Genomic DNA, 15,031 nt, shown 5'->3' with positions numbered 1-15,031 from the left:
CAAAGTTACCTCAAATAGACATAAATCAGCCAAAAACAAACACAATCAGTCAAAAAAAGTGTTTTAAGCTGGCATGAGGTGGTGTTTCAGGTGATTCGAAAAAAAGACATATATCACAAAACTGCAATGGAGACACATTTTTTCGCTTTTATGGCTCATATGATGTGTAACAAGGTTGGTGGTAATGTGACTTTTTGGATGCCAACCGCCATTAAACCCAAAGAAAAAGTACAACAAAGTCACATACGCTCTACAAAACATGACTCGGTGTGTGTGGACGGAGGAGGACACCGAGAGACAAAGAAAAACGGCGATATAAGATCAGCTTTATTATCTGATATTTTGATATTTTATATGAAAGTGAGTATTAATACCATGTTTTTCTGTTATTTGGAAAATCATTTCTTCTGGGGCTTAAAAATCAACACTGATTTTGCGTCAATCCCTTTAGACGTTTGCCAGTTTGGCCTTGAAGTTGGCATTAAATTTCATTCTAGCTGGTATTAAAAAGGACTTTAAAAAGTCTCAAATTTAACTCTGAGAACCCTGCGGACGCCCTGATCTGGTTTTGGGGACACAACTCCGCTCGGAAACGCATCCACGTGTCGTTAAAAAACAACCACTTTCTGTAGCTTTATCGAGAGTCAAACTTGTTTGTCCACTGACAAAGCGATGATGTCTGATGAACTGAGATGAAAACGTGCTGCCTGTGATCTGACTATCGCCTCGATGATTTTGGGTCATGCTGACTTCAGGGGGGACAATAAAGTCGATTCACTGAAAAACGCCTCATGCAGTCTGAATCACTCTGAGAGTGAGAACATTTCAACTGTTTTGGCATCAGATAAAAGCCTGAAGGTGTTCATGACAGTTTTTGTTTTCGAAGGTTACTTTGAATGTATTTTTCATCTTCTTTTATTGTGTTTTTTGACAAAATCAACAGTTGGAGCGAAGGAGGGAAGACGTGAGGAGGTAGGAGGTGGAAATAAAAGCGCTAAAATAGCTGAACAATTCTGAATGATTTAAAGACTTTGCTGATGAAAGAGACGCCTTCAGCGAGTACAAGATGTTACGCCGCGCTCGCGCTACGCTCCTGAAATGAAACCAGCACAAACGCACATTTATCAATAAAATGTATTTGATCATAAACAAGGTTTTACACGCCAAAAACAGACTCTGCCGAATGAGCCACTCGGGGGACTCTGAACACAGTTTCACTCTTTAGGTTAATTAAAATCTCAGAGTATAATTAGTTAAACGATGACTTTGAAACAAAGCAGAGAATTTAAAGTGGATTAGGAGGTTGGTCGCGAGCTGGGAGGAAAAGAAAGAAGAAGAAAATCTGGCATTGAAAGTGAGCTGGGAGATTTTCGGCCTCCAGCAGATGACAGTCTCCCTCTGAATTATGCCGTTAACATCGTTGTCAGCTCGGTTAATTGGCTGCAGAGATGCCTGGGTATTGATACTGGAAGCCGAACGAGGAATTAAGCAGGAGAGATCATCTAAAAACAAAACAAGCTCACAAGCTCTTGGCACGAGGAGTCAGAGGACTCGCTGTGCTCTGGAGATGTCAGTATTTTGGGATTTAACACGATCCCAGCTGCGGTGGAGGCTGCTGTCATTTTCTCTTTTCACCCCCACTCATTTCAATTTGACTTCCAGCATGGAAAGTCGCCCACGCTGGCGGAAACCCAGCCGAGGGGGGAAAAAGAAAAGGGCAGCCGCCAGAGAAGCGACACCAAAGGCTTCGCAGCTTGTGTTTTTATCCTGGACGGGAACAAACACACAGGAAGGTGCTCTTGAACTCGCACGGCTTTTTATGCTTTTTTTATTCAAAGTCAGCGAGCAGCCTTTGTGCTCTGCTCGCACTCACAATCAGCTGTAATTAATGCAGCCATCAGTGACTTCTTTAAAATCAGAATTTGAGCTAATGTGGTTGGAAAACAACCTTGAGTTCACCTGAGATCGAGACGTCGCTTTTAAAGAGACTTTTACTGTAAGTCAGGTTCATACCAGCCGGTGCAGCCGGTTTGATCTGAAGCGTGCGGACGTCTGAACCAAATAAAAAACGGAAAATGTCTCAGTCCTCTCAGTGCGCTTTATTAGCAACACAATCCCAAAAGTAAATGTTTCTGAACTTTAAACGATGCTTCGGTTAACATGCGGCTAGTTTAAGGCATAAAAGAACACTTATATGGTATATATGGATATCAGATATGAAGAAAAGTTGTGTTCTGGCTTCAAATACCTCATTTTGGTGCCCAACAACACAGTAATAACCACAACAACAACAGCAACAACAACAACAACAAAAACAACAACAACAACAAAAACAACAGCAACAACAACAGCAACAACAACAGCAACAACAACAACAACAGCAACAACAACAACAACAACAAAAACAACAACAACAACAACAACAACAACAACAACAACAACAACAACAGCAACAACAACAACAACAACAACAAAAACAACAGCAACAACAACAACAACAACAACAACAACAACAACAGCAACAACAACAACAACAACAACAACAACAACAACAACAACAACAGCAACAACAACAACAACAACAACAGCAACAACAACAACAACAACAACAGTGAAGTGGAGGTGAAAACCATCTGCTTGTGGCACTAGCAGGAACGCAGCGATGTCTCAGTAAAATATAATCGCTTTTATGTGGCACCATCACCATCACTGCTGTAAATATCTTAACTGAGCAAAAAACAGCCGCTTTTCCAACACCGCCGCTGTCACTCTGCGTCGGCTGTTTACGCTCCAGGAAGCCGTCACCGTGATGTTAACAGACACACATGGTGGGATGAAGCAGCACGTGGTTATGTTTACACATATTGACACGTCACGATGGTTCGGCTTAGGAAGGAAGGCATCCATCGTTAGGTTTAGGCAAAAAAAGGCTCATGGTAAAATGTAGAAACACAGAGCGCTCTTGGTAAAAACCATCTGCTTTTTAATGGGACAATACCACATGAAAAGCAGCTACATGTAGCTAAAAAAATACCCTTGAAAGGATGATTATTTATTATTACTTGCGTGCTTGTTTTGTTACACTGGTATAACACTGGTAATAATAAGTATTTTTGTAAACTGATGCAGCCTGCAGATGGAATTTATTATGTCCATATTTTTAACCACTATTTACTACAGATACTCAGATTCGTGGTAATATCACTGTCATCAGTAATGTTTGACAGAGTGTGGCGTCACATGTTCTTACCTCATTGACAAACACCCAGTGACTGTCTTTGGAGGCCAGATTTGTTTCCACCGCCTGCAGACACGCAGAGAGAAGAAAAGAGACACAAAGGGTTAATAAGTTAATTTGTTCACTCTCTGATCTGCAGAACATGATGCAGCATTTGCTGAGATCTTGCTGCTCCGCCCGGATCACGGAGGAGCAGCTCGCTTTGTCTGCTTTTTGTTCCCGCTTGTGTCCTTTCTGCGAGCGCCTGTTTGAAAAGTTCACTCCCCAAAAAACAACTAAGCCTCTGCAGTTTCTGTGACGGGTTGTCCCGCCAAAATGTCGAGCGACAAAAGCTTTTCAGGGAGAGCGAAGCGAGCGGTTTGCACTTATCAACGCGCCCGGGGCTCGTCCGGTCCTCTGCTGCCGTGTGATAACATGCAGCGTCCTGCAGACGATAGCCGAGCTGCACAAGTTCTGCAGGTCGTCCTGCACTCACACGCAGAGTCTGACTGCAGAGTTTAAAATGCACAGGGGTGGACAAAATAATGCAAACACTGCATGAAATCCATCCTCATAGGAAGTCATTTAAACCTCTGATAACTGATATGTTTAATTAGCCCTTTAACCCCTAAAATTTAGGGGTTAAAGGGCTAATTAAATGGACAGGACATGTAAGTATTTCGATAAATTAGTCGTTGCTAGTTTATATGTATGCATGTATTCAGGCCAAAATAATAATAATAATAATGATAATAATAACAAATAATAATAATAGTAATACATTTTAAGTGCTTTTATATTTTTAAAGTTAATAATTTTAATAATTTATAATCTTATTTTATTATTTTTTTTTTTTAATGTGACCTTCAGTTTACAAATTAAGGACTGTATCTCCATATTACCCTTTTAGGGTATAAATTCAACACTTTCCTCTTTATTCAGTAGTTCAGATGCCACATTCTCAAAAATGTATTTAACCAATAGTTTTTTACATACAGCATGGTTGGAACACTTAACACACATCTAATCTTTACATAAAAAAACATATATATATATGTATACCAGGGGCGGAGTGGAAGATGAAAGTAGTAATAATATATGCTTTTATGCTTACATCTTCACTATGGTGCTCCTACATTGTCAATATCCTATCATGGATAGTTTTGGCTGGTGCAGTGAAGCAGCCTCTAAATCTGATGAACCATCAAATAGAAAAACAATAATCAAAATAGTAAGAATAAAAATGAAAAAGCAATCAATGTTTCACAACTAGAACACAAAATTATCCTTAAAAAATAATTTTATAAAACAAAATTACCCCCAAAATATAATAAACATATTAAAAAAAGAACATGCACTTCATGGTCATCCTAATACCTGCATGCAACCAAGCTAATGTTCATGTTTCAGTGAATGTTTAAATAACAGATGCAGAGTAAGTGTTACCTGAAATTTAAAAAAAGGGTTAAACTTTCTGCTAGCCATCAAACAACAACAGACTTTAACTGTTAAAATCAGCTTTGATCTGAGCTAACTGCTAACATTAGCATGTTTTTACACACATGATAACAATCAGTGACACGCTCACGCGGTAACATGCTGTCATCATCTCACTGCTGAACTCATTTTAAATTCATTTTCTTTATCGATTCATTCCAGTAAAAATATGTTTCAGTTCTGGTTGTTTGTAACTTAAACTGATGAATTGTTTGTTGTTACTTTACCTGCTGCTGTTCAAACTGGCAAACAGGAAGTGGAAACTTCCAATGGGACTTAAAGCTGAGGGGAGTCGGGCTGAACCATTCTGAGTGCAGAGGGGTGTATATACTGTCAAACTTTTTTTTCCCCTCTTTTTTTCAAAACCTCATAAAGAATCTACATTTTAAATTTTCTGTGTTAGGATGATGAGAAAACTATATTTATGAACGTTTTTTACATAGAAATGTTATTTCATTGTCTTAACTGATTATAAATCTGCAGAAAGAGCTCAGCGTTTAAAAGCAAAGAAAGCACATGTTAATAAAAATTAAAGAGTTAATAACAAGCTGGTTGGACTTATGGCTCACTGCTGTTGCCAAAAAAATAACTTAAAAAAAGTGAACACTACATGGAAATAACTTCTTTACCTTGAGAACAACTATCTGAAATAGAGTTTTTTTTTAACATGAAAATGAAAATGCTGAAAATGCCAAAAAAGTGTTGAGAATATTTTATCATGGGACATAAAACAAAATATGCTGAACCATACAGAAGGGTGTTTTTACTGTTTTAAGCTTCTTTTTTTAACCCTCATAAACATATTTTTTTTTAATTTCTGTGTTAGGATGAATAGAAAACTATATTTATAAGCAGTTTAGTTGTTTTTACATAAATAATTATATTATTATAAATCTGCAGGAGGAGCTCAGTGTTTAAAAGCAAAGAAAGCACATTTTAATAAAAAAAACAAATTAAGGATTAATTTTATGGCTCCTGCGAGCCACATATGAGCTTTGTCACTGCTGTTGCCAAAAAAAAAAAAAAAAAAAATTTTAAAAAGTAAAAAGAGTATTTTAACGTTTACTGGCTTTTTCTAGAGTTTTCTTCTCTGCAAAAAAAAAAAGTCGTTTATGGTTGAAAATAGAAAATGCCTAAAAAAGCATTCAGAATATTTAGGAAATAATACAAAATAAGATATATATATATACAGCAGCTGTGTGTCTGCAGCAGGGCACACACACACACACACACACACACACACACACAAGTGTGTCATGTCTCACTGTCTTCAGGGCTTCAGTCGGCCAGATGTCTTCTAACAGGTCCTCATTTGGCTTCCAGATCACCAAACACTGACACACAACTACACACAACTACACACTGCACAAACCTCGGGGGAAAACAACCTCCTCACTGCACCGCGTGTATGACTATAAACCTCCAACAGGAAAAACATATTAATTAGACAGTTTAGAGTAAAGAATTTTAAAGATGATAATTTTAGCCCGATAATCATAATTCAGACACTGAAGACACGACAGGTCAAATTAATGTAACAACCAGCGCTGCACACTCGGTTAATACACGTCAAAACACACGCTTATAATATCTATATCACACATAATTAAAAGTAAAGCTGTTTTGCATGTTTTATCAGTGACGTAACCCTTAGAAACCTCAGATTGATTTATTATTATTATTAAGAAACATGGGAAGAAGGCGACGAGAAATAAACAAAGACGCAAATATCAGAAAGAAATTAATTTGCATGAAAATTAGTTAAAAAAAGAAAGTAAAAAACTCATAATATATAATAATTCCAGTTTATCAACAATTAAGTAACATAATTTTAATTCTTATAATTATAATAATTATGATAATTATACATTTATCTTTCTCCCAAGCTTTTTTCTTTTTTCCCTAAACAATATTTTCTAGATTTCTAAGACAAATTTGATAAATTTACTGATTTATTGCAATTTGTGGAAGAATGAGCGTGCTCTGAAGAGTGAGCGTGCTCTGGTGAAGAGTGAGCGTGCTCTGAAGACTGAGCGTGCTGTGGTGAAGAGTGAGCGTGCTCTGAAGACTGAGCGTGCTGTGGTGAAGAGTGAGCGTGCTCTGAAGAGTGAGCGTGCTCTGAAGAGTGAGCGTGCTCTGGTGAAGACTGAGCGTGCTGTGGTGAAGAGTGAGCGTGCTCTGAAGAGTGAGCGTGCTGTGGAGAGGGAGGGTGGTGTGGTGAAGAGTGAGCGTGCTGTGGTGAAGAGGGAGCGTGCTCTGAAGAGTGAGCGTGCTCTGAAGAGTGAGCGTGCTCTGGTGAAGAGTGAGCGTGCTCTGAAGAGTGAGCGTGCTGTGGTGAAGAGTGAGCGTGCTGTGGTGAAGAGTGAGCGTGCTCTGAAGAGTGAGCGTGCTCTGGTGAAGAGTGAGCGTGCTCTGAAGAGTGAGCGTGCTCTGGTGAAGAGTGAGCGTGCTCTGGTGAAGAGTGAGCGTGCTCTGAAGAGTGAGCGTGCTCTGGTGAAGAGTGAGCGTGCTCTGAAGAGTGAGCGTGCTCTGAAGAGTGAGCGTGCTCTGGTGAAGAGTGAGCGTGCTGTGGTGAAGAGTGAGCGTGCTCTGAAGAGTGAGCGTGCTGTGGTGAAGAGTGAGTGTGCTCTGAAGAGTGAGCGTGCTCTGAAGAGTGAGCGTGCTCTGGTGAAGACTGAGCGTGCTGTGGTGAAGAGTGAGCGTGCTCTGAAGAGTGAGCATGCTCTGAAGACTGAGCGTGCTGTGGTGAAGACTGAGCGTGCTGTGGTGAAGAGTGAGCGTGCGGTGAAGAGTGAGCGTGCTCTGAAGAGTGAGCGTGCTCTGGTGAAGAGTGAGCGTGCTCTGAAGAGTGAGCGTGCTGTGGTGAAGAGTGAGCGTGCTGTGGTGAAGAGTGAGCGTGCGCTGAAGAGTGAGCGTGCTCTGGTGAAGAGTGAGCGTGCTCTGAAGAGTGAGCGTGCTCTGGTGAAGAGTGAGCGTGCTCTGAAGAGTGAGCGTGCTCTGGTGAAGAGTGAGCGTGCTGTGGTGAAGAGTGAGCGTGCTCTGAAGAGTGAGCGTGCTCTGGTGAAGAGTGAGCGTGCTCTGAAGAGTGAGCGTGCTCTGAAGAGTGAGCGTGCTCTGGTGAAGAGTGAGCGTGCTGTGGTGAAGAGTGAGCGTGCTCTGAAGAGTGAGCGTGCTGTGGTGAAGAGTGAGCGTGCTCTGAAGAGTGAGCGTGCTCTGAAGAGTGAGCGTGCTCTGGTGAAGACTGAGCGTGCTGTGGTGAAGAGTGAGCGTGCTCTGAAGAGTGAGCATGCTCTGAAGACTGAGCGTGCTGTGGTGAAGACTGAGCGTGCTGTGGTGAAGAGTGAGCGTGCTCTGAAGAGTGAGCGTGCTCTGAAGAGTGAGCGTGCTCTGGTGAAGAGTGAGCGTGCTCTGGTGAGTGAGCGTGCTCTGGTGAAGAGTGAGCGTGCTGTGGTGAAGAGTGAGCGTGCTCTGAAGAGTGAGCGTGCTCTGGTGAAGAGTGAGCGTGCTCTGAAGAGTGAGCGTGCTCTGAAGAGTGAGCGTGCTCTGGTGAAGAGTGAGCGTGCTGTGGTGAAGAGTGAGCGTGCTCTGAAGAGTGAGCGTGCTCTGAAGAGTGAGCGTGCTCTGGTGAAGAGTGAGCGTGCTCTGGTGAAGAGTGAGCGTGCTCTGAAGAGTGAGCGTGCTCTGAAGAGTGAGCGTGCTCTGGTGAAGAGTGAGCGTGCTCTGGTGAAGAGTGAGCGTGCTGTGGTGAAGAGTGAGCGTGCTCGACTGTCTGGATGTCTGCAGCTTTTCATCATATCTCTGGCTGGTAAAAAATACTGCGGACGTCTCCTGCAGTGACATGTTGTCTCTATTGTCTGCTGTCTTTATTCCTCAGACGGACGTAGAGACGGAGCGGTCTGACCCGCATGCTCCGTCACGAATCTGAGGAGGAGAAAAGGCTAACAGTCTGAAGAGGACGGCGTGTTTACAGTCACATCCTCAGGCCTGCGGTCGTCTGGCTCTCTGCTCTCACTCGCTGAGCTTCTCACACATTTGTGTCGCTGTCAGTCATGTGAGTCAGCCTTCATCATCGTCATCGTCCCCGCCCGTCCCCCGGAGCCGTCCGCTGCAGCGTGAGGGGTCGCGGTCGAGCTGCGACCTCGTCAGACGAGTCAAAGAGACGAGACGCAGTGAGCGACCAGACTGAGACTCAAGTGTCACATTTCAGCTGTTTTCAGGATGAAATTCTACTTTGTGTCCCGGGGACTGAAGACGGAGACTCTGTGTCCGTCTGTCCAACACACTGAGGTATGAGGTGTGTCCTAGAGACGCATGGTCCCCAGAGGAAGATTCATGGACACTTTAATGACCTTTTCTGTAGCGCAAAAATCAGGTCTCACTTCGGTCTGTGTGAGATCCAAAATCCACAGAATGAGCTAACGTGATATTAGAAAGTTTCAGCTTTTTTATTTCAATAATCCACATCAGCACTGACACTAAACTTTCCAGGATTTTGGACATTTCAGGGATTTAAGGACATTTCCAGACTTTTGGATGTTTCCAGGATTTTAGGGCGATTCTAGGATTTTGGGACAATTCTGTGTTTTCGGATGTTTCTAGGAAATTTGATATGTTTGAGGATTGTTCTGGTTTTTAGGATTTGAGGATGTTTTTAGGATTTTAGGTCATTTCCAAGATTTTAGGACATTTCTGGAACTTTAAGACATGTGGATTTTAGGGGGTTTCTGGAAATGTTACATATTTCCTAATTTTAGAACATTTCTTGGGTTTTTGTATGTTATAAGGGTTGTACAATGTTTCTAGGATTTCAGGATTTTAGGGACATTTGTAGGATTTCAGGATGTTTCTCATATCAACAAGCTCTATGTTGATGCTGTTTTATGTCTCTGACGCCTGATGGAGACTAAAAGGACAAAAACTACTCACAGTGTGAATCACTTTATTTTTTATTGTGAATTAGAAAATGATCGGTGGGCCGCCCTGCACCCTTTCGGGGGCAGATTTGGCCCACGGGGCGTCAGTTGAGTATCACTGCTCTGCGTGTTTTTATGTGCACTCATCTGGGGCTCTGATATTGGAAAAGATGCCCTGTGGAGTTTTGCATCACTTGCAGCGCTCTGGAAAAGCTTTCAGGCGTGGCTTCCTGTTTGTGTACACACACTCCTGCTGGTGTTCTCACACAATGCGAAAAGTAAAACTGCAGTCATAAGAAATGTTTTGGATATTACATTTTATATACTACAGTATGTCTGGAGGGAATGATGAGTTTAATATGTTCTGCAAGTTCTGATATTGTGTAAAAATACCCCTGGATACATTTTTATTCTGCTGTTTCCTCTGAGGTGTTTTCTGCATCGTGTTTCTGTCTCCTCTCCGCCCACACTGATCATTAACAGCGACACACGTCTCACGCCTCCAGGGATGACATGTAATAGCATGTAATAGTTAGATATTACAGATCTCTGTGCCCACAGTGGCAGAAACTGAAATGTAAGCAATGAGATGTAGCTGTGAGACAGGCTGCGTTTAATAAGGCACGCTGTTTAAAATAACACCAACCTTCAGAGGTGAGGCATGTTCCAAAGTGTGCTCAAGTAAAGGTTAATATTACAGGTGTTATATCTACAAGTAGGAGATGCCAAGTCTATATACTTATACATACATACTTACATACATTTACAGTGTAATATTTGACAGAAAAACACTTCAGGTTTGTCTCCTCCTCACTGGTAAAGCAATATATTTGAAGGATAAATCTAAAAGTTCACCAGAAGCACGTTCAATGAACAACACTGCATCCAGCAGCACTGGATTCACAAAATATCCCGTTGGCTAATACCTTTAACCCTTCAAAAGCTGCTTTGACATCAGCTTTCTTGTACTGCATTCAGATGCCTCTTCTAAGCAATTTAACCCTTTGAAGTTTGAACAAATGATATTGATTTCTTGCAAAAGCATTGGGAAAAAAGGCAATGACCAACTAGACAAGAAATGGTCCACAAATTGTGTGAAATAAGTAAAAGGTGATGAAGAAAATGACCAGAAAATTTGTTGTAAAAAAGGGGGAGGATTATTAGAAAATTATCCATAAACGAAGAAAAAAAACGCAATCATGATAATTATTTAAAATTATGTTACAGAAAAGAAAAAATCTTTTACATATAATCTTTCAATTTTCTGCACTTTTTTTGTGTGCTTATTTTTAGGTAATTTTCTTGTTTTTTCTATTTTCTTGCTATTTTTTGGGCCACAAATTGCCTCCTCCCCATAAAAAACATATATAGCTTATTTTCAAGTATTTTTTTCTTTTCTACTTATGTTCACGTAATTTTCTTGCAACTTCTTGTAAAGGGTTAACTCTCACTTTAACACCTCCATGCACCAGCAGGACTTTGAGGCATTTTAACTACTTTGGAAGCCAATCGCGGTCCAGTCACGAGCCGCCTGCAGTCAGCTGGCAGGTCGCTGAGAGACACACACTGAGATCCAGTCTGAACCGGGCAAGTGGAAAATATAAGTAAATCAAACACAGGACAGAGGAAATGAATCTGCACAGCCTGCGGTCAGGTCGACACTGCAGAGAAAATCTCTCAAATCTGTTCTCACTTTCTCTAAAGAGACACCTGTGATGACTCTGAGAGTCTCACACAGAAAAAGATTCAAAACGCTTCGTTTAAAAGCTCGTTGTACTCAGACCTTCAGACTCTCCCCCTGCAGCAACAAATAACCTTCCTCACTCATTTTCATATTCAACAATGACACTCTTCTATTTATTTGCACGTCTGACATATTGTCATCAAATACAAGCTGTTCTGAGTTTCTGTCAGTTTCTACGCTGCACCGTGAGGCATCGTGAGGTCTGCAGGTTAATTAAAGAAACTTTCAAAAACACTGACAGATGCTACATCAACAAACGCCACACTTTAACCCTCAGGGCTCGCTTTAATATCACACACACTCATATCATACACTCTGCATACAAAATGTGCTTTTTAAATCAAGCTCTAAAAAATAATACAATTTAGTAATTATTTTCTACTTTCATCAACTTAATTTTTACAACAGCATCAGTCCTAACCATACATATCAAATATTCATTAATTTTGCTGCTGACAGTCTGGGATATGTCAGTGTGTGAGTGTAGCTGCTGACAGTCTGGGATATGTCAGTGTGTGAGTGTAGCTGCTGACAGTCTGGGATATGTCAGTGTGTGAGTGTAGCTGCCGACAGTCTGGGATATGTCAGTGTGTGAGTGTAGCTGCCGACAGTCTGGGATATGTCAGTGTGTGAGTGTAGCTGCCGACAGTCTGGGATATGTCAGTGTGTGAGTGTAGCTGCCGACAGTCTGGGATATGTCAGTGTGTGAGTGTAGCTGCCGACAGTCTGGGATATGTCAGTGTGTGAGTGTAGCTGCCGACAGTCTGGGATATGTCAGTGTGTGAGTGTAGCTGCTGACAGTCTGGGATATGTCAGTGTGTGAGTGTAGCTGCTGACAGTCTGGGATATGTCAGTGATCAGCAGCTACATTGACTGTGACAGGTCACCTAGTGGAAATAGCATGTATTTCCTCCATATGCCAAATATGGTCAAAATGACCTCATCAGGTGGAAAATAGTCAAAATGACAAATTCAGAGTCAAAAGCCCAGAATGACACCCAGAAATAATACAAGTCCTGTTTTTCTGCTCTGATGGCTGTGGGATCAAAAATGTCAGTTTGAATGGGTTTCAATGGAGCATTTTTGGACCTGAACAGTCTGAATGTAACTATTTAGTTTCCACAGTGTATTTTAGACTTATTGTAGGAGCTGAGCTGCAAATTCACTGATTACACTCAAATACACAATCTGGACTACATTTAGGACACATGCATCAACACACACACAGTTATCACAACAGGAAAGATGGAAAGAGACTTAAATAAAGGGTTAATATCTTTGAACTAAATGTTGTTGACATCATGCTGCTTTTAAATCCTCCAACAACAACAGAGACAGAAGACGGTGCAGCCTTTCGGGAGAAAGCGTGTTGTGTGAATACAATAAAGTGTTTGTTAAATTCCCCCAGCAGCACGAGAAGCTCACGGGGTGCTGATGAGATATTGATCGGCAGGGCCAGAAACATGAAAGCTGCGAGACAGAATCAGGGTTACTCTGCTCGACACTGACGGATGAACTGCTCCTCGGTAAAGACGACGTTATTTATAGTAGCTGTTTTACAACTCGAGGGGTTTTTTATTCTTACGAGAACAAGCAGATGTTTTCATCGAGGAAATGTAGGACCGAGCAAACTCTTGGGAATTATTACTAAACACAAACAGACAATCTAAAGGATAATTTAATGTTTATCTTACTATCAAGGTTCAGACACATTTTTACCAACACATTTCCAAGACTTTCAGGCAAATTTAAAAGACCATACATTCGCTGATACGACCATCGATACTCCTTATTTTGTCTTCAGGGGAGAGGGATACAACTTAAGATGTCTGCATTTTTATTTAACCGCCCTTTTTTTTCCTTGTAAAATTTGATTGTGATTTTTAACACATTCTAAAATAAAATGTCAGCCTTTTTCTCTTTGCATTTATTTTCGTCTGATTTTTTCCTTTAAAAATTTGTGGGGGGTTTTGGCTTTAAGGGAGGGGGTTTGTTTGTATTTTTAGTTTTAGTTTTACTAAAAAAAGGGGCAAATTTTAAAATTCAAAGGCAACTTTTTTTCTATTTTTTGCCTTTAAAGAATTTTGGTGATTTTTAAGGAAAACAAAGATTATAAATTCAATGCCACATATGAAATGTACAAATGTTACATATGTGTGGTTTCAGAAACGTAAAATGCCAACGTTTTCTTGTGGCGGCTGAGAGACAGAATAACACATTGCTGATTTTGTTGTTTTCTTGTGATTTTCAAAAAAATATTGAATATTGGAACCATTAATCTAAACGTCCACTTGAGATTTCTGATATGGTTTAACACTTTGTAAGCCTTGTTCAATACTTGTAGGGGCGCCAATGTGCTGAAAAAGTAGAAAACTGTGTGTGGTACCAAAGAGTGTTTGGTAACATCCAATAAACTGTTGCACAGTGAAGAGAGAAACCTCTAAATGTTTAAAGATGCAGAACTAAAGAACTGCTGTGTGTTTCAGAGTGTTTCTGTTTCATTTCTGCAGCCGGCAGCAGAGCTCAGGGGACCGGAGTGGTCCAGTACGGGAGGATTAGGGAGTTAGCTGGTTTATATCACGCTCTGCTGCCTCTCTCTCTCTCTGTGGGTTTCATCGTCCCGACAACAAGCTCTAACAGGCGGCGGGAGCGGCAGCGAGCGTGGACGTCTCACCGGGGACAGGCTGCTTTTAACAGCGTGTTAATGGAACAGACTGGGATCAAACCCGCGAGGACGACGCTCGCTGAGGAACCAGTGGCTCCAGAAATGACCCAAAAAAACCCACTGATAACGGCGTAGAGTGGAGTTTGTCGCTCTGATGTAAAGACTTCCTCCTTCTGAAGGCTCTTTATTCCTCTGTTCTTTCTTTTTCACGCACTCTAAACTAGAAACCAGAAAACCTAAATCTAAATATAAGAAGTTTCCTATCGGACAACAAGTTATGGCCCAAATATGGCCCCTGAAGCTTTTTCTAATTCAGGATAAAAATAAAGTGATTCACACTGTCAATTGTTTTTGTCCTTTTAGTCTCCATAAAGTGTCAGAGACATAAAACAGCATCAAAACTGAGCTTGTTGATCAAAAAAGAGCCAGAGGAGGATCCCCCACACCCCGACAGAGGACACAGCTGAGACACTGATTTCCTAAAATCTGAGAAATTTCTTAAAATCCTACAAATGTTTTAAAATCCTAGAAACATCCTGAAATTGAAGATACCCTAGACATTTTTGATTTCCTCTGGAAACAGAGAGAAAAAGCACCTTTTGAAAAGCTCTTCAAAAAAAAAAAAAAATATGGAGAAGCTTCAATGGTTTTTTCAATCTGTGTGATGTAATTTTGATGAAATACGGAGACTCAAATAAGAAAGACAACACCCGGAAACACGGCGCTCTGGAGATGAACTGCTTCATGGTGAGCGGCGAACGTGACAAGAGAACAAAACTGCCCAATCAGAGCCGAGTATGTAAAGTATGCACTCAATGCTGAATATGTGGAGCTGATCCTTCATACTGAAAGGACTGTTGCAGGAGGAGTTTCAGTGTCTTTGTGGACATATTCTGAACATGTCCAACTAACAGAAGACCCTGGGACAGACCCAGGACACACCAGAGAAAGAGCTGGAGGAAGAAGCTGAAGACAAACGGGTCTGCAGAGAAGCA

General features: G+C 41.2%; 1 protein-coding gene across 2 annotated transcripts in view; it reads right to left on the bottom strand.

Annotated features, from left to right (window-relative positions):
* The window catches only part of grid1b (glutamate receptor, ionotropic, delta 1b), a 620,249-nt gene that overhangs the window by 124,045 nt on the left and 481,173 nt on the right, over positions 1 to 15,031 (bottom strand). For both annotated transcript variants that reach the window (XM_088069739.1, XM_088069738.1), the window contains exon 5: positions 3,251 to 3,304. In XM_088069739.1, the coding sequence (XP_087925865.1) occupies positions 3,251 to 3,304 (54 nt within the window). The remainder of the gene's footprint in view (positions 1 to 3,250; positions 3,305 to 15,031) is intronic.

The sequence above is a fragment of the Plectropomus leopardus genome, chromosome 19 (assembly GCF_026936395.1).
Source record: "Plectropomus leopardus strain MGB_pleo_1.0 chromosome 19, ASM2693639v1, whole genome shotgun sequence".
Taxonomy (NCBI): Eukaryota; Metazoa; Chordata; class Actinopteri; order Perciformes; family Serranidae; genus Plectropomus; species Plectropomus leopardus.
The sequence above is the reverse complement of the archived record's forward strand: the minus strand, read 5'-3'. Positions and strand labels throughout refer to the sequence as shown.